Raw genomic sequence first — 19112 nt, forward strand, 5'->3', positions numbered from 1 at the left:
GATTATCTTTTATCTTCGAGTATTGGGTCTCCCATAAGGACATATGACATTCGATCAATTCCTGTTGTCTTTTCAGTTCTTCGATCTCTGGCACTAGCTTCTGTGCCGTCTCGAAGTGTCGAATCCCCGACTGCGCCACTTCAATTAATTCATCTTGATTGGTTTTTTGGATTTCTACCTGACGAGACTGGGCATCCTTTATCTTCCCTTTGAGTTGCTCAATTTCTTTTTTCCATGCTTTGATATTTGTCTCACACTCTTCATATTCTCGTTGGTTCTTCGAACGCTCGAGCTTAAGGGTTTCAACCTTCTTTGTTGCATCGTTAGCAGCTTCCCATGAAGAACTGTGAGAAGTCATTTTTGCTGTGAGCTGTCCGTCAACATCCCGTTTTCGAAGGAGATTAGATTGGAGTTGTTCAATCAGAGAACTCAATAAAACAATTACTTCTGAGACTTCCATTGGAACAAGAAGTAAATCCACTTTCTTCAGAAGGTTGTTTAGACCATAATATTTGGTGGAATCCTTGCTGAGAGCTTTGACGAGGTTGGTTTCAAAGAACCTCTCTCTTATCTGATGAAGGAGTTTAGGAATATCATCCTTGTCACCAGCACCTGCCAAGACAGTCGAAGGAGTTCCAAGAGACGAGGCGCTATCGATACTCATCATGGTCTTGAGGAAGCTCACAAGATCAGTCTTCTTGAGTTGCTCTAGTTCTGAGGGCGTAGGCATCGCAGGGGCTTGCTTCGAAGTAGTCACAAGAGTGACTGTAGTCCCAAGGTTCGAAGTTTCATTAGAACCAGGTGTAGCCAGTTTGGAAGTTTCTTCTGCAGCATCTTGTTCAGATATAGTGTCTTCGCTGCCAGTTGGTTGTCCAACTGCGTTACCACTATTCGAACATTGCGGATTTTCCTCCATAGTTTCATCTTGATGAATGGGTGGAGACTCATCATTTGAATGGCTTTCTTCAGCAGACGCAATCGGAATAATGGTTGCAAGAGGTTGAGTGTCTTCGAGAACGGGAGAAAGCACATGAGATTGGTGTTGAGAAACACCTGCGATGGACAGTTAGAGTCGATCAAAATGGAGGAAAGGGCAGAAAAGTCCATCTCTCATTCAAAAGAGCGGACATTTACCTCGAAGGTTGTCAAGGTCAATGTGTAAAATTGAGGCTTTGAGATCAGAAGTAGCGGTACCAGCATCATCCTACATTTACAAGGTAAAATGTGAGCTTAATCATTAGAATTAGAATCTAAAGAAATGGTTAAATGGTGAAACCCAAAATACCTTGGTCGGAATGTTGTCTGGACTGGAGTTATGACTCTCCATAATGGAGATAGTGCTAGCAGCCTTCAAGGGTGAGTCCTCAGAAGATACCTTGTCACTCGAAGAAGTGAGCTTCGAAGTCCCAGATCCTTTTCCTTTGGCTGAAGGGGTGGCAGCTTTTTGTCTTTTCTTTATCGTTTGTCTGGTGTGAGGAGGAGATTTATCTTCATCGTCCGAGTCGGCTGTTGGAGGAACTTTTCGCTTCGAAGGCGCTGGAGGTTTCGAGCTCTGAAGTACATATTAAAACCAAGTGAGTGACATTCATTAAGTTTCACAGGCTAAAATATAAGGTATCCATGTACCGTAGGCTTCTTGCCAATGGTGACAGAGTCACTCCCACTCGCCCTGGTGTTCCTCGAAGTTCCAGAACCCTTTTGTACAGGGGCTTCTTTGATTTCCCTCTTTCGAGCAACAACTGTAAACAAAATATAAATCAGTATTTCAATGAAAAAGGAAAATTAGTGGAAGGATTGTCTAAACCCCAACCTTCAGGTATTGGAGTCAAAATGCGAACGTGCTCAAGATCTATATGAAGATGTCCTTTGAAAGTATCCAAGGTATGCTTAGTCGGGACCACTCGTTCAGCGTGTTTTTTAGATTCTTCCTGAAGAATTTTTATGAGATTCCCACACACAAACCAGTCTGGAAAAGGAGGGCTTAAGGCCACCCCGAAATCAGCACTAGGAAGTGGAGGAAATTTTGGAGGATGAAGTTCAAAAGCCACTTTATAACGTAGTTCAGGTCGAACAGACGTAGGCAATTTCAACTTATCCAGCTTAGTAGAAAACTTTTCACGTAAAGTAACCGCACCCTCACGAACGGTCCGACTAAGGTCATCAGGCCTGTAGATAGTTTCAAAGAACTTTTGAAATGCTTGAATTTCTTTAATATGAGTCGAAGTACCTTTCTGGAAATTCTCCTGCACATCAGCAAAAGCTTCAGTTAGTTCCCGAGTAAGGCTTTCAGCATCGAAGATTTGCGCAGAATAATATTCTGTCCACCATTGATGAAAATCTATGGTAGAATAAAAAGCAGGCTCGAAAGAAACGGGAGACAAAGTGTTGATGCCAACATATCGGGAGATTTTTGATTCATAGTCATCTTCTGCCAGATGCGAAGTGTGTAGACACATGTGATTCCTTTTGTCATACAAACACTTTGGTTTGAGTTGAACCAGCCCAAATTGTCTTGAAACCAGATTGGGTTGATAGCAAAGGAGACAACAATGACTTTTTGAAGATCGAAGTCGGTGATATAACAGCTTTGGGGTGAGGAAAGCTTCCCAGATGGCCATAGCTTCAGCTTGTTGATCAAGAGAAGTTGCTGGAAACTCTCGAGTAAACCATTCGGGACCCACCTTGCGTTGTATGAATGGAGCCATCGAAGGAGTGAAGTGATGACGTTCAGCGAACATCATTATGAATGCCAGGAAGGTTTCACGAAGTTTGCCACTTTCTTCCTTGGGAGTTAGGTAAGCCAATCTGGTTCCTTCCATTGTTCGATCCTTTATGTCTGCACTTTCTTCATCCACGACATTTTTATATGGGAGGTGAGCCTCGAAAGTGGCATTAAGCCATAGTTGCAACAACCAGAAAGGACCAGCGAAAAGAAGAGATCATGTTTTGTAGTTCTTAACAAGGTCCGTTGCTTCACCAAGATTCTCATAAAGAAATCCTAGAATTAACTGGCCTAGGTTTAACTTTATCCCAGCATTTAGCTGGTTAGCCATGCAAAGATATCTTTTTGCTACTTGTATGGACCTGGAGCAAAAGACGCATCTCGAGAGCCAAAGTGCTAGAAACGCTATGTGTTCTTCGTCAGAAACGCTTGGGTCCGTTTCGTTGTGGTATTGTTGAATGAAGGCAGTATAGGTGACTGTTGCTTCATTAAAATTGATGGTGTCAGTATCCATGAAATTAGGGTCGAAGGTTTCCCCAGTTGGTCGAAGCCCTGTAATGGCAGCTACATTGAAGAGGGTAGGGGTAACCATCCCGCATGGAAGGTGAAAATTATTGTGAGAAGCATCCCAGAAGTAAACTGACGCTACTAACATGGTTTGGTTATATTCTAAACCTGTTTTGGGTAATTGGATTAAATCATAAATCCCTAGTTGTTTCTAGAAAGGCGCTTTTTGCTTTTCTACCTTCGTCAGCCAAGCATAATACAGTTCAGGATCCTTTGCTAAAGGGATTGACCTAAAGACTTTCACAAAATTGGTTACATAGTTTAACCTAATTTTCTCTAAGGCCAAAGGAGTTTCAATTGAGGTCTCTTTTGGGCTATCAGGGTTAGCTGAGACTGGGTGACCTTCATCATCTATCTTATTCTTGCTAACTAAGGGCCTAGTTTTATAATAAGCAGGAAAGAATTTATTCAAAGAGGAGTTATTTTCTCCTGGTAGAGGACCCATGAAGGCATGAGTTTTTCCAGAAAGTTCAAAGGGAATGATTTCCTGAGAAGCATAGATGGCGTGCGCCTCTGCAGTATTTGGGCTTGGTATATGTTCTTGATTTCCTGTCCGCATAGGGTTTTGAAGTTTTAGAACGGGTTGAAGAACATTTGAAGAAGACGCCATGGATAAGTTTGATTTGGGAAATGGGTTTGAATGTAACCGAAGATGTTCTTTTCTGTGGAGAGGATGAGGAAATAGAAGTGGAAGTTGTGAAAGGATAGAAGTTCAAGTATTTAAAGGTTTAACGGAAACCCTTTCAAATCTTTTGGGCAAAAGCCAAGAGACACGCGACAGGCGTTGATTTAAACCAACGGCGGTCGAATAATTATTAGCTTTACTCCTAGTATATAGGAGTAATGATCATGACGTAAGACCAGAACGTGGGAATGTAAGTTATGAGAAGACATCTTTGAAAATGACAAGACGTTTTGGAAATAGAGTCATAAATGATTATGACGTCAGTCAATAGTCTTGGAACTCTAAGACGTAAGTAAAACGAAATCTCGTTATAACAAGAAACACCTATTTCTCTTATTTTCGAAACAGGCATTTATTGGGGGCAATTTGTTAGCTGAAGATTTCGTTTGGGAAGAGTATCCTTCGAAGGTTTGAAATTCGAAGGAAGATGGTTACTGATGACCATCTTTGAGATCAAAATGGCTACTGATGGCCATGTTCGAGAATGATGGTTTAAGTTGGAACGAAGACAGTTAGCACTGAAGCTAAATTCGAAAAGAATCATCTTTGGGGACTTAAACGTTTTTACGAAATATGTAAAGTACTGAAGCTTAGCGTATTTTCGTGGCATTCTCGATTCTGATTACGTTGCCACGCGTCGAAAGAGGATTCAGGCGGGAGGATTTGAATTTCGAAGGAGTTTATATATCTGCACAAAGACAGATGGCATCCCAAGGATTCTCATGAGTAACGTGGCATCAGATTAGTGTAGGACCGTTAGAGTCAAATTTAGTATAAATAAGGATCTTAGTATTAGGATTCTGGGTGTTCAATTTGTACAAATCTCTCACATATTGCTCAAGTATCAAGTGTTAAGAGAACGAGTTTTCGCTGAGAAATGTACGTATGATACCAATACCATTTTAAATACATTTGTATCTTTCTTTATTCAAGTATCTTTTGATATTACTGCATTTCGTTTACTTTCTGTCATTTACATTCCTGCACTCTTTACTTTCATTCTATTTAGTTTCGAAGCATTTAAGTTTCTGCACTTTAAGATTCCTGCACTTTACAGTTTTTGTCTTATATTTTATCTTTATCTTGCCCTTCGCTGATGTTATATTTACGTGTATAACAAGGTGATTGCTAATCTTTATTTCTTTGATTAAGTATTTCTTATTTCGAGACAAGCCAACCATAGACATAATTCGAACTATCATGAATAACAACCTTTTTGACTATGTCCTAGGATCAATCTAGTCGATCCTGCGAGTAACCAAATCATATTTATTATAGTTTGGAATACTAGCGGTTGTTTACCGGAAATCACCCTAAACACATAGATCTTGATTTTCTCTTCAAAATGAGCTTTGGAACAAAATATTTGACCAAGGGATGAAGAAGTTATGACCTTTCAAAGTTTGAATGAAGAATATCTAATTCTCCCTTAAAAAGTCAAAAACTCTAAAATGTTGACTTATTGATTCTTGATTAATTTTCTTGATTTCTCTTATCAAATGGCTCTAATAACCATGTATTCATGATTTTGATCCTTAAAAATCTCTAGTTGACCAAATTTCTCAAAAGTCAAAGGTGATCCTGAACAATTGACTTTTTTCTAGGTGAATTGAAATCTTCTAAGTATTCGATGAATCAAACTCTTCCAATCAAATGAATGATATGAGTGGATCATAATGAGGCATTGGATATTGTTGAACCATGATTTGAGTCATGGATTTATATCTTGACTAAAAGGCAACCTCCCAAGTGAATTAGGTTAAAAACCCTAATCGTGGACTAGATGAATTTTGGAAATTGTTGATCTTGAATTGAAGCACACATTGACTTAGACATTGATGAGGAGAATAATATGAAGATACTTGAGCTCTTTGAATCATGTTTTTGAAGCTTGAAGTCCCTTCCATATGAAAATCTTAACTACAGTCCCTGATGAATCCAAAACCCTAATTTGATGCTTCTGATGAACTTGAGGCTTAATGCCTTGAGATTGGAGATCGTGTTTGGATGAATGAAGCATCTTGATCTCTATGATATAATGAGGATAATTTCAGTCATTGATTGATCCTTTGCCTGAGTTTCCTGGCTTGAAACCATAATTTGAGGACTTGGTGAACAAGTGACTGCTCTGGGTATCTGCCCTGAATTGATGAAGCATGTGAGATGCTATATGATGTGATATTTTAAGGGGATCAAAATTTGGATATGACACTTATGTGTGCGTCCTACCTTAATGGTGCCCTCTTTCCATCCCTTCCTTTTCGATCATGATATAGTGAATTTAGGAGTTTGGAAGATGATTAGAGGATGTTGATGAGAGAACAATCAAAGAGATTCTTTGATTTTTAGATTTTTAGGGTTTCTCAATTCTAGAGAGATATCCAGAGCTTCTATTTACATTTCTCTTTAAGGTTTATAGAATTATTATAAACAGTAATGTCATCCCAAGTTTTCAATTAACACTTTATTCGGAATTTTCCTCAAATATTTGAAGCTAAGGAAAATTATTTGAATATGCAATGGTGACATAAGATGTATGTGGCAAAAGTAATTTCTAGAAGGTTGCCATATATGCAACCAAACCACATAATGGATGGGGGTATGTACATTATGGAGTGTGCTTGTGGCGTGTAGAACGCGATGCATAAAACTAATACAAGTCAGCCAACAATATCAATGCCCTTAATTTTGCGCCAAGTTATAACCTTGACCCACTTCACACTCCAAAATAATTTTCAGCATTAGTTGTCCAATTTTCAATAGATCGAAAACTATGTTAACTGTGTCTATCTATTTACGTTGGGTGTAATTTCTAGTGTGCAGATAGAGATTTATCTCTAAATTAGTAAGGATCGTTTATAACCATACAAATATATGAAGATTTTATATGCATTGATATGAGATTGAATTAAGCAAGTGATTTAGTTAAAATGGGATTTGAACTCATGCTAAGAGTCAATTGCTTGAAAAATATAACATTTAAAAAAAAATGATAAATGAAAGAGATCATGATATTTTAATTAAATTATTTTTACTTATCATTAATGTACTAGAATTATCATAAGTGTAATGTGAGAAAATAATAAATTTAAAGTATTAATTAGAGAATATAATTAAAAAATAAATATTAAAATTGTATTGGAAACTAAAATCAAAAAATATATTTTAAATAGGCTTTTAAAAAGGCCAGACTAGGCTTTTAAAAAGGCTAGCCCAGGCCAAAAAAGAGAACCTATTATAGGCCACAGTCCAGACTCAGGCCTTTCAAGTTTATCATAGATCAGACCCAGGCCTTATAAAACCTAACCTTGCATAGCCTATTTCCACCCCTATGTGTGACTTCTTTACCTAATTTCAACCATGTTGTTAGTGGAATTTACAGTGTCAAAAGGAGATGAAAGCTTAGAGGGAGAGTTTTGACGCAAAAGTGAAAGATCAAAATTTTTGTTTTTATTTTTTTACTATTAAAGAGACGAAGTGTTTTTGTGTTGGACGAAAGGACACGAGATATATTTTTAATGTAATGGGGGCTTATAATTTTACAAGTTATTAATGCACATATCCAAAGTTGTTATGAGATTTCAAATTGGACAATATCAAGAGCTTTTGTGAAAATGTCGGATAATTGTTTGTTTGTTTGAACATGCTTAAGAGTGACATTCTTTTCTTCTACTAATTCCTTCATAAAATAATGTTGAATGTCAATATGTTTGGTTTTGTTATGTTAGCCAAGGTTTTTGGAAATATTGATGGCATTTAAGTTGTCAGAGTATAATGTCATGACATCTTGTGATACATTATACTCTTTAAGCATTTCTTTCATCCATAAGAGTTAAGTGTAACTACTTCCAGTAACAATGTACTTAGCTTCTGTAGATGAATATGAAACATAATTATGCTTTGTACGAAACCAAGATATCAAATTGTTTGTTAGAAAGAAACATCCACTAGATATATTTTTCCTATCATCGACAAGTTCTGCTCAGTCGGCATCACAATATCCAACTAGAGAGGAGTTAGTATCAAAAGAATAAAAATGACCATAATCGGTTATTCCACTTATGTATTTAATGATTCTCTTAACTTGAGTAAGATGACTAATCTTAAGATTGGCTTGATAACATGCATATACACAAACAGAGAAAGTAATGTCAGGATGACTGAAAATTAGATATAAGAGGATATCAATCATACTCATGTAGAGGCTTTGATTAAAATTAACTCTTTGATCATAATTTGAGAGCTTGACATGAGTAGCAACAAGGGTATGTTAATGCCTTGCATTCTCCATACCAAATTTCTTCACAATATTTCTAGCATACTAGTTATAGGAGATAAAGATTCCATCCTTCATTTACTTCACTTTAAAGACAAGAAAGTAGGTGAGAGTCACCTAATGAGGAATATTTAGCAAGTATCTTAAAATACCGAAGTAATAAAATTTATAAGTTCGTCTCCAAAAGGATTTTATTATTTTAACAAAGCGATTTGTATGCTATTGGAATTTGAATTAGGGGTTTTTCATAATTAATTGGGTAAAATAAAAGCGTAGACAAAATTGGTGGAAAATTCGATAAGATTAATGACGATTAGACATTGTTTTGAATCTCCTGTATGTCATTGTTGATGTTGGCATCTATTCGCCCCTAAGATGATATATCAATGATTACGACAATTTAACTTAGTCGTTACACTCAATTCTTTGGTGTATAAATCACTATTCTACACTACGCTCCCTAATCCCTTAGGTCAACTAGCTTGTTAAAACGGGAAATGTTTATGCACGTTAAACCTTAAGGAACGACTTATAATTTCGTATCCCTAATCAATTACTAAGTTGAATATATTAATTTAGTTATGATTCTTAGAGTTATGACTAGTAATCACTATACATACGTGTGTATATATATATATATATATATATATATATATATATATATATATATATATATATATATATATATATATATATATATATATATATATATATATATATATATATATATATATATATAAACACGTCTAAAGCAATGAACACAAAATTAAACTGGATAAAGATAATGAATAAATCAAAGATACAAATAATACAAAGATCCAAACATATATGTCCCAACTGGTTTATATAGATTCATCTAACAAGTCCTAACCAATAAAATTTAGCTATTCATACTCATAGGAATCATAATGGAAGTAATAAAGAATCAATGCATTAATTTCATGTTTGAATTTGGCTTATGATGATGAAAACCTTCGCTCCAAAACTCTAAAACTTACTTCGCCGTCCAAATCTGCATCCAAAAGTGTTCACCATAAACCCTTCTCTTACTTCTATTTAAATAGGAGTTGATATCATGCTTTTAGAGTTGTGAGAAAAAACTCAATACACAATTCAGTTTTATATTCGCAATTTTTTATCCATTTATATTATGATTTAGACGTTAAATTATTTATAAAGGTTTTAGCCCTGGATCTTATCTTTCATTTTAAAAAAGTCATGTCTTAATAGGATTTATGAAACTCTAGATATGATCAAATTACTCGACAGACGCCATGCTTTAAATTATGCTGAAAAATGCTCTTTTCTTCATAATTTCTCCACTTTTTTATATTTCACCTTTGTTTCTTTAGTTCTTCATTTTCTTCCTATTTCTTCATAAACTCAAACATAATCATCCGAAAAATAATAAAACAACTGCAAATTCTCATAAAAATTACATGATGACATAGTGTAATCACAACCCTAAATTTACTATGCAACTTATCTTCAAGGTACTCGGTACTCATTCATAATTGTGATCTTCGTCAAAACTTTGTACTTAGAAAACCAATGATATACATCAATTATTGCGGAGCTATCAATTTCGTTCATTAGTTCAATCCAACATAATCCAAATAGTTTTCTTCAACATTCTATATACTCAATCTTCTCTCAATCTCACCATTCACTCTTATTGAAACATGGAAAACACTAATTCTAATACAATTGACATCAAACATATGAATTTGCAAGATTCTAAAAATTTGTCACTTGTTATTAAAAAACACTTTTGAGGTATTTCAAAGGTTGTAACTTAGCTTATGTCAAAGTGGGATATATTTTGTGAATAGGTTCAATTACTTGGAGTAAAGTACCTGTTACCTTCTTATTTTCATACTATCCTTACATATTCTTTGCTTGTTTTCCCTCATGGGTGTTAGAATTTTGACTTTGATTTCTGTCTCCCTTTTTCCAAAAGCTCTAAATTTTAACTTTATAACATTTTCCTAGCTTCTATTCATTACATTTTTTATATTTTTCATCATCATTTTTTCGATTTTCAGACTCTAGTACCCCAACCGAAACTTAAATCGTTGCTTATTCCAAAAGAAACCTCAAACTTAACTTTTTGCATGGATCTTGATAAATCATATAAATATTCCAATCTACCTAACTTTAATGAGAGGGTGGAAAGATTTCTTTTTTCAGGTCACTCGGCAAAATAAGTGGCTAAGTTACCTAACAAATGGCTCAGGCTTAAAAGATTCAGAAAGGGATAAAAATTCTTTTAATGTTCACCTAAGAAAGAGTCTAAGTTTAAACAAACAACTTACCTCAGCGTGTAATCAAACAGACAGACAAAAACTAAAAATTAAAGAAAATTCTTGTAGATGAACAATCATACAAACACTCATACATGAAATAAAGTAAATAGTAAAACTATTTGGCTCAAACCTTAATTGTTGAGGTATTTGGTGATTGAGTACAAGATTGTTGAATATTACTCTTCTTCATACTTTGTTAATCCGAATTTGGAACTTTTGTAACAACTTTGATTTCTCTTTTCTTTTGTTTTTCTTTACTTGTGTCTTTATTCTTTTTGTCATTGGTAAAGCATGATACTCTGAACTAAAGAACACACCATAAACAAATTCGTTCGTTAAATAAAGAACATGAAGTTTACAAATAGGGAAAGCATACTTATTAAAAATTAAAATTCAACTTTAAAGATAATATGAAAGGAAAATAAATAACACAAATTTGTGGGCTTTCTCCCTGCAACGCTTATTTAAGGTCTTTAGCTTGATCATTTGATTATCTGTTAGGGTGCCAAAAATACATCATTTTTATTCTTCCTTTTGTTTGTTGGGAATCCCATGAACTTGTGATGTTACTTCTATATCTTCTTCAGCTTTATGGTAGTGAACAAGGAACAAATGGCATCCAATACTTTATCAATTTCTTCTTATTGTAATGCTTTGAGACTAACAACCTAGACACAAAAATTGCATAGAATAACAATAGAAGAGAAATTAAATAGAAACAAACAAAATTTAAAACTAAACCAAAAAATTAAAAAAACAAACGAAGCACACAAATTGTGTTGCTGAAATAATCCAACAATCTCCGGCAACAACACCAAAAACTTGATGAATATTTAGCAAGTGTTCTAAAAATATCTAAGTAATAAAATTTGTAAGTTCGTCTCCACACGGATTATGCTATTTTAAAAAAGTGATTGGTCTATTATTAAAATTAAAATTGAGGGTTTTCATATTTATTTGGCTAAAATAAAACCTTAACAAAATTGGTGAAAAACTTGATCAGATTAACAACTATTAAACCTTTTTTCAAATATTATGTATGTCACAATTGATGTTGGTGTCTACTTGCCTCTAAGATGATTTATCAATGATTATGACAGTTTAACTTAGCCGTTATACTCATTTCGTTAGTGTATAACCCATTATTCTACACTACGCTCCCTAATTCCTTAGGTCAGTTGGCTAGTTAAAACATGCAATGTTTCAATGCGTTAAACTCCAAGTCAGAACTTATAAATTCTTATCCCTAATTGATTAATAAGTTGATTATATTGATTTAGTTCTAATTTATAGAGTTATGGTCAATAATCACTACGAGTCTAGATCGATATACGTATTCGTAAACACATATAAAGCAATGAACACAAAATTAAACTAAATAATGATATCGAATAAATCAAAAATGAAAATATTACAAGATGCAAACATATATCCCAACAGGTTGATACAGGTTCATCTAAGAAACCCTAATCAATAAAAGTTTTCTATTCATACTCATAGAAATCATAACAGGAGTAATAAAGAAAATGCATGAACTAGACAAGGATTAATGAATAATTCTGGCTGCTCAACAAAGACTTCTTCATTCAAGTATCCATTGAGGAAGGAAATCTTCACATCCATTTTATAAAGCTTGAACTTAAGGAGACAGGACAATCCTAGTAATAATTTGAGTACTTCTAGACGGGAAACATGAGCAATGGTTTCGTCAAAATCAACCCCTTCAATTTGAGTATACCCTTGTGCAACAATATGCTCTTTGTTTCTCATAAGTCCCTCATTCTCATCAGAATTATTCTTGTAAATCCATTTCGTACCAATTATATTTGTTGAGTTAGGTCTAGGAACAAGCTCTTATACCTCATTTATTTCAATCGGAATAAGTTCTTCCTACATAGCATTGACTCAATATTCATCATTGCGGGCTTCTTTCGCATTTCAGTTTAGTTTTCAAAATGAAACACATTATCTAACATCTCTCTATAATTAATAAGTTCTTTTCTTCGTGTGTTGATTCCTTTGTTTAGATATTCAATGATGTTTTCAATAGGATGATTCCTTCTAATCCTTCATGATGATATTTTATTTGTAGAAGCATTATCTTCATCTTTTTTTTGAATCTTCATCTTCTTTAGCAGACTGCAGGTTGTTAGCTTTGTTGTCTCGATTATTTTGCATAACATTTTGACTAGGGACGACATAATCTTTGTCTGTATATGGGATTACTTTAGTTTGAACATCATTAACATTAACATTTATGGATTCCATCATCTATCTATTGCATTCGATCATAATGAGAAGTAGGAAGGTCATGGAGCAGTTACAAAAATAATGGGAAACGAGCACATTAAATGATGTCCCATCATTGAAATGCCTCGTTAATTTATTTTCAAACGCATGGCTTTAGGCTCACATTGTTAAGGCATGGCACTTTCTTCTAGGCAATTCAAGTGCACTTGAGTTTGTTTTCATTTCCTAAGTGAAATCTATCCGTTGATTTGTAATATCCTTTTTCCCATTGAGCTGATACGATTCTTTATCTCCACTATATAAAGGCCTCTTGAGTTTTGGGAGAACTTTCACCATTCTTGAGAATCAATTTCTATTTGGAAGAGTAATTTCTTCTCTTCTCCAGAGCATTTCTTTGAGCATTTTCCTTTCCCATGAAAAAGCTTTTGATTCCGCTTTTAACCTTCACGTTCTTCATCAAACTCTACTCTTTCCAAGTACTCTTCTTTACCCTGAGCTTGTTTCATAACTTTTAGTATTTACTTCACCGTGGCCAATATAAATTATCATCCCATAATCTTGTCTAGCGATTATGGAAGTAGAGATTATTCCCCTTTAGTTAGGGCATATGCATTCTCTAGTTCATATTCTCGTCGCTCAGTTAATGATCGACCTAGTCATATTGTTATACTTGTGTATGATGATTTTGAGTCGAAGAGGATTTCTAGAGGTTCTCTTGATAGAGAAACTTCTTTCAATCAGTCTTCTTTTGAAATGGAAGCCAAGATCCATTAGGCCGAATCTTTGCAAGTAGGTAGATTTGTCGATGATGAAAAAGTGTTGGATGATGAGGCTCTACTTGGTGTTGCTCACTATGAGCGTGTCACCATTTTGGACACTGAGCTGGTCGATCTCGATTCCTCTATTTCTTTGGCCAACACGCGCTTACAGGTTGTGGAAGACCAATATGTTCGCCTCAAGGACTCTGTACCTTTCTAGGATTCTTAGGCTTTTGCTTAATTTCTATTGTAATGCTTCTTTAGGCCTTTTCTTTGTAACTCTTGACAATCAAGCCTCTCATGGCCTTTTAATTTTTTTTTATATATATAGCAGATTATTTTCCCTCAATGGTTATTTCTTGCAGCATAGGCTTATATCTCTTTAAATATTTACCATTTATGCGCATTGTTCGACCTTCACGTGTTAGTTCTTCAATATCGTAAGCATTGTTTAAAAACACTCGAACTACTTTGAACGGTCCTTCCCAATTTTGGGATCATTTCCCAAGGACTCTATCTTTTCTATCCATTGGGATAATCACTTTCCACACTAAGTCTCCAAGGTCGAACACTTTCATGTTCACCCTTTTATTATAGGCCTTAGCTACTTTCTCTTTTTGCCTAAGCATTGCGTCTAGAGAAATCAACCTATGTTCTTCGACATCCACCAATGCATCATGCATCATACCCCAATAATACTTAGTGGGAATTTCTTCTTGTCTTTGAATTCTTACCGACTACAAGTGAATTTCCAAAGTCAAAACTACATCTTGTCCATAGACCAAGTTAAAAGGATTTGTGTTTGTCGATTCTTTTGGTGAATTCCTACATGCCCACAACGCCTGGCTTAAAGTTACATGCTAATTTCTGGGCCTCTAAAACACATATTTCTTGATCAAACTTATGATAACCTTGTTCACCGCTTCGACTTGCACATTTGCTTTAGCGTAATATGGCGTTGACGTTGCTAATTTGAACTCTATTTCTACAGCAAACTCAATTACTTTTCGCCCTATAAACACGGTTCCTTAGTCATTTGTGATGGTTTCAGGCACTCCAAACCTATGTATAATTTGGTTTTGAATAAAGGCTATAACTTCCTCTTGGTCGACTTTAGCCAACTCTACTGCTTCTACCTTTTGAAAAGTAATCAAAGCCCAACCTCTAAAAGGCTATGGTTTGATGACGTAATGTAATTCACTGGCTGGCACGTGTTGTATCCCAGAATGCTTCTGGAATTCTTGGCAACTTCTGGCGAATTCAATGCAATTTTTTAACATCGTTGGCTAATATACTCCTATTATATGCAACAACCACTTCAATTTATGCCCCACTTGGTGGGCTCCACATGCTCTAGTGTGTACTTCAGATGTTGCCACATATGCTTCATTTTCCTCTAAGAATTTCAACAATACTCCCTCCGGGGTCTTTCAGAATAGTTCATTTCCCATAATTTGGTAACTTAAAGCCCTGTACTTGACCTTACATTCTGTTGACCCACCTGGATTTTTTAAATAGTCGACTATCGGTTTCCTCCAATCATTTTCGGTTAAAGTTTCAAGGGCAAAAACTTCTAACATTTCAAGTTTCCAAAATATTCATAATTCAACAAATTAGAGGTTTGTATTGGATCTGCCCCCCCAAGTTTTTGCTATTGGAACTTCTTCAGCAACCAATTTTTCTTTGGCCTCAATGAATTCTTCTAATTGGTGCTTTGATATCTTGTACCCTGAGGCCAATTAGCCTAAATCATTAGCCTCTTGATTGTCGACACGTCTAATATGTTTGATCGACGTATTGTCATATTTACTGACCAAAGCCAGTGATGTGGCAACATATCTCACTAGGTTTTCCTTGACACACTTGTACTCTTTAGTCAGTTGTTTTACTACCAATTCCGAGTCACCTTTAATATCCACATCTCTGATGCCCACATTTAACATAATTTGGAGCCCTATGATCAAGGCTTCATATTCAGCCTCATTATTAGAGCAGTCCCCCTTAATTCTGTACCTGAATTTGGTTGGGATTCCATCTGGTGACACAACGAAAATTCCTACCCCAGTGCCTTCTTTATGTCTAGACCCATCAAAGAATAATTGCCAAGATCTTGTGCCTACGTAGGCTTCTGTGATGTCGACCACTGAGTGGTCAGCAATAAAATCGGGAACAATTTGGCCTTTGACTGCTTTTAATGGGACATATGTAAGTGAATATTTGGTTAATGCTAATGCCCACTTACCAGTTTGATTGTGTAAGATAGGCTTAGATAACATATGTTTAATAACATCAAAGTGGGAATAAACATAAACTTCGACTGGTTTTATATATTGTTTAATTTTACTACAAGAGAAGTACAAACATAAACACATATTTTCAATAGCAATGTACCTAGTTTCAACATTATTTAATACTCGACTGAGATAATAAATAGCTCTTTCAACGCCATTTTCATCGTCTTGGGCCAACATGCTGCCCAACGTCGACTCTGACGCTGAAATATACAATTTCATGCTCTTATTTCTGCTAGATGGTGCCAACATGGGAGGCTTCATCAAATAATCTTTTAGGAAATCAAACGCCTCTTGGTGATGATGCTCCCATTTAAACTTTGACTCTTTACCTAAATATAGTAGAGGAGAGAATGCCATAGTCTTTCCATTCATGTTCGACACAAATTGTCTCAAGAAGTTTATCTTCCCCAACAAAGACTGCAACTCCTTCTTGGTAGTTGGCGCTTTGGTATTCCAAATCGCCTTGGTCTTGTTTTGATTTATTTCAATGCCTTTTTTATGCACCACGAACCCTAAAAAGTCGCCTGCACGAACACAAAAAGCACATTTCAAGGGATTCATTTTTAATCCATATTTCCTCATCCTTACAAAAGATTGTCGAAGATGGTCTAAATGACCAGTCCCCGAGGGTGATTTGACTACAATGTCATCAATGTACATTTGCATAAATGTGCCTATGAAATCATGAAACATTGAATTCATTGCTCTTTGATACGTTTCCCCAGCATTCTTTAACCCAAAAGGCATTACTACCCATTCATAGGTTCCTAATGCCTCAGGACATCGAAACTCCGTCTTAGAAGTGTCTTCTTCGACAATAAAGATTTGATTATAACTAGAATAACCATCTAAGAGACTTAAATACTCATGACCTGCAGGTGAATCTATCAACATTTCTGCCACATGCATTGGGTATTCATCTTTTGGAGTAACTTTGTTTAAGTCCCTAAAATCTATATAGACTCTAAGCGTTCCATTCTTTTTAATCACAGGGACTATACTAGCTAACCATTCGATATACCTAGTTGTTCTGATGAATTTCTCTTTAACAAACGCTCAATTTCAATCTTTATTTTTGACAACACCTCTGGGGCGAACATCCTTGGGAGTTGCTTAATTGGTCATTTGCCCTCACGAATAGGTAACCTCATTTCAACCATGTGTCTACTCAAACTGGGCATTTCGTTTTAATCCCATGCAAAACAATACCTAAACTCCCTGAGCAACTCAATTACCTATTTTTTCATTACGCCGTCGACCTTGGTGCTAATGTACGTGATTCCCCTGGTGATTCTGTCCCACAAGTCGACTTCTTCTAGGGGATCTTGTGCTTGCATTCTTTGAATACCATCTCCTGGGTCTTTTTCAAACCCCAAAGGCTCATCATCATAAATGCAATCAAGCCTCCGACTTTCTAAAGCTGTTGGTTGGCCGATTTGGCCAATATTTTCTATCAATGTGGCTTTAGGTGCCATATTTATCATGTTACTATTGGCCTCTAAAGCCATATTTAATCTGTTTTCAGATACATAGGCCAAAATCCTTGCCAGAGCTTTCGACTCAGACACTGTCACCATTATTTTCAGCATCCCACCCACTGGGTGGTAAACCCTCTTCGTCAGCTGGATGTTTGTCCAATTTTTCTTGGTCCCAAATGAAACCATGTTTGGGGTGCAGGGTTAAAACACTTTTAGCATCTGGACGTGGCTGGAAAACTTCATGTTCTGGATAACACGGAGGTATTGTCGCCAATTCTTTGTTAAAGTTTCTCCTATTCACCATTTTTGCATCAATAGTGAAGTAACCATGATCAGCTTCTATATTCTCAACAATACCATCTTCGTGCCAAATTGACACTCTTTGGTGCAACATCGAAGGTACAATTCCTATCCCATGAATCCATTCTCGCCCTAATAACAAATTTTAATTTGCTTTGGATGGAATTACCATAAACAACGTTGGTCTCACAATCGATCCAACTGACAAACTTACTTAAATCACTCCCAATATGTGGCTTGTCTTCCCCTCATAGTTTGACAAGACCATGTTATGTGGGCGTAGGTTTGTGTCAACCTTGCCAATATTTTTCAGCAATGATTGAGGCATCAAGTTCATTGCAGCGCCCCCATCAATAAAGACTTTGTTTACTGGAAATCCATCCACTTTTGCCCTTATGAAAAAAGGCTTTAGCTGATACATCATGCATGTAGTGGGTTTCTCAAACACAGCTTGTTGTTCTTCTATAACTCCATTACCCATTACATAATAGCATAAAGGCTTTTGGTCACTAGCCTCTTCAGTTATTGACTCATCTTCAGCCTCTGAGACTTCAGATACACAGTCGTATTCCATGGGTAAAACTGACACAATGTTACAATGGATGATCAGGTCATCTTCTGAACTTTCCTCGAAATTTTCAGATAACATATCATCATCCTTATCATCGACATAAGTGTTACACTCCATTGACGTTGAACCCTCTGTAGGAGCTAGCATTGTCAATCTTTCTTTTGCAGGCTCTTTTCTATATTTTTCATTTCTAGGCGCATGTAGTTTCTTGACTAGCTTCCCTCGCAGCCTTTTTGTTTCTTTGAAACCTTCTCCACTGAATTTGTAGGTGGCACAAAAGTTCTTTAATACGAGAACTTTGCCTTACTTTGCGGTTTTTGGACTTTGAAAGTTTTCCTTGAATGGTCGAACACCACCTTTGGTCCTTTTCCTCGCAGGTGTCCCTTCCTGGATTCCTCCTTCTTAAGGTCTTCAAATTTCTTAGCAGTTTTCTCATCCACGTTGCAGTTTGGCCATAACATAGTCCTTTAATTACTCAACTTGCAACGATTGAGAAATTCGACCAAATCTTCTTCAGGTTTTGGAAAAACTATCTCCATTAATTGTGCCACCTTTTCTTCATACATTTCTCCCCCTTTTTCGTTACACTCCATCGCTTCTTTGTCGCCTTTATGGTTTTTAGGATCCTCAGTAATCCCTACCATCATCAGTTCCAGTGGCTCAAAAATACTCACTTTCTCATCCCCAATGCCTTCAGTAACCTTGATTATATTATCTTACTCTCCATTGAGACCCTCAGTAGCCTCAATCATCTCACTCATATCAACATCAAAACCATTAGTAGTTTCGACCATGCGTACTTCCATTGGCTCGACAAAATTTGCATTGGCAACATGCAGGGGATCAACATCGATCTCACGGGAGATAACACTGTCGCACTTTGTGTCGTGGTGTTCATCGGTATG

At 35.9% G+C, this 19112-nt stretch overlaps 1 protein-coding gene across 1 annotated transcript; it reads right to left on the reverse strand.

Annotated features, from left to right (window-relative positions):
* Positions 1-15303: 15303 nt before the first annotated feature.
* On the reverse strand, positions 15304-17366 carry LOC131659846 (uncharacterized). Its single transcript, XM_058928970.1, has 2 exons — positions 17207-17366; positions 15304-16382 (listed from the first exon to the last, which is right to left on the reverse strand). Exons 1-2 carry the CDS (start codon positions 17364-17366, stop codon positions 15304-15306), a joined length of 1239 nt encoding a protein of 412 aa, XP_058784953.1.
* Between the last annotated feature and the right edge of the window lie 1746 nt (positions 17367-19112).

Source organism: Vicia villosa, linkage group LG3 (genome assembly GCF_029867415.1).
Source record: "Vicia villosa cultivar HV-30 ecotype Madison, WI linkage group LG3, Vvil1.0, whole genome shotgun sequence".
NCBI lineage: Eukaryota > Viridiplantae > Streptophyta > Magnoliopsida > Fabales > Fabaceae > Vicia > Vicia villosa.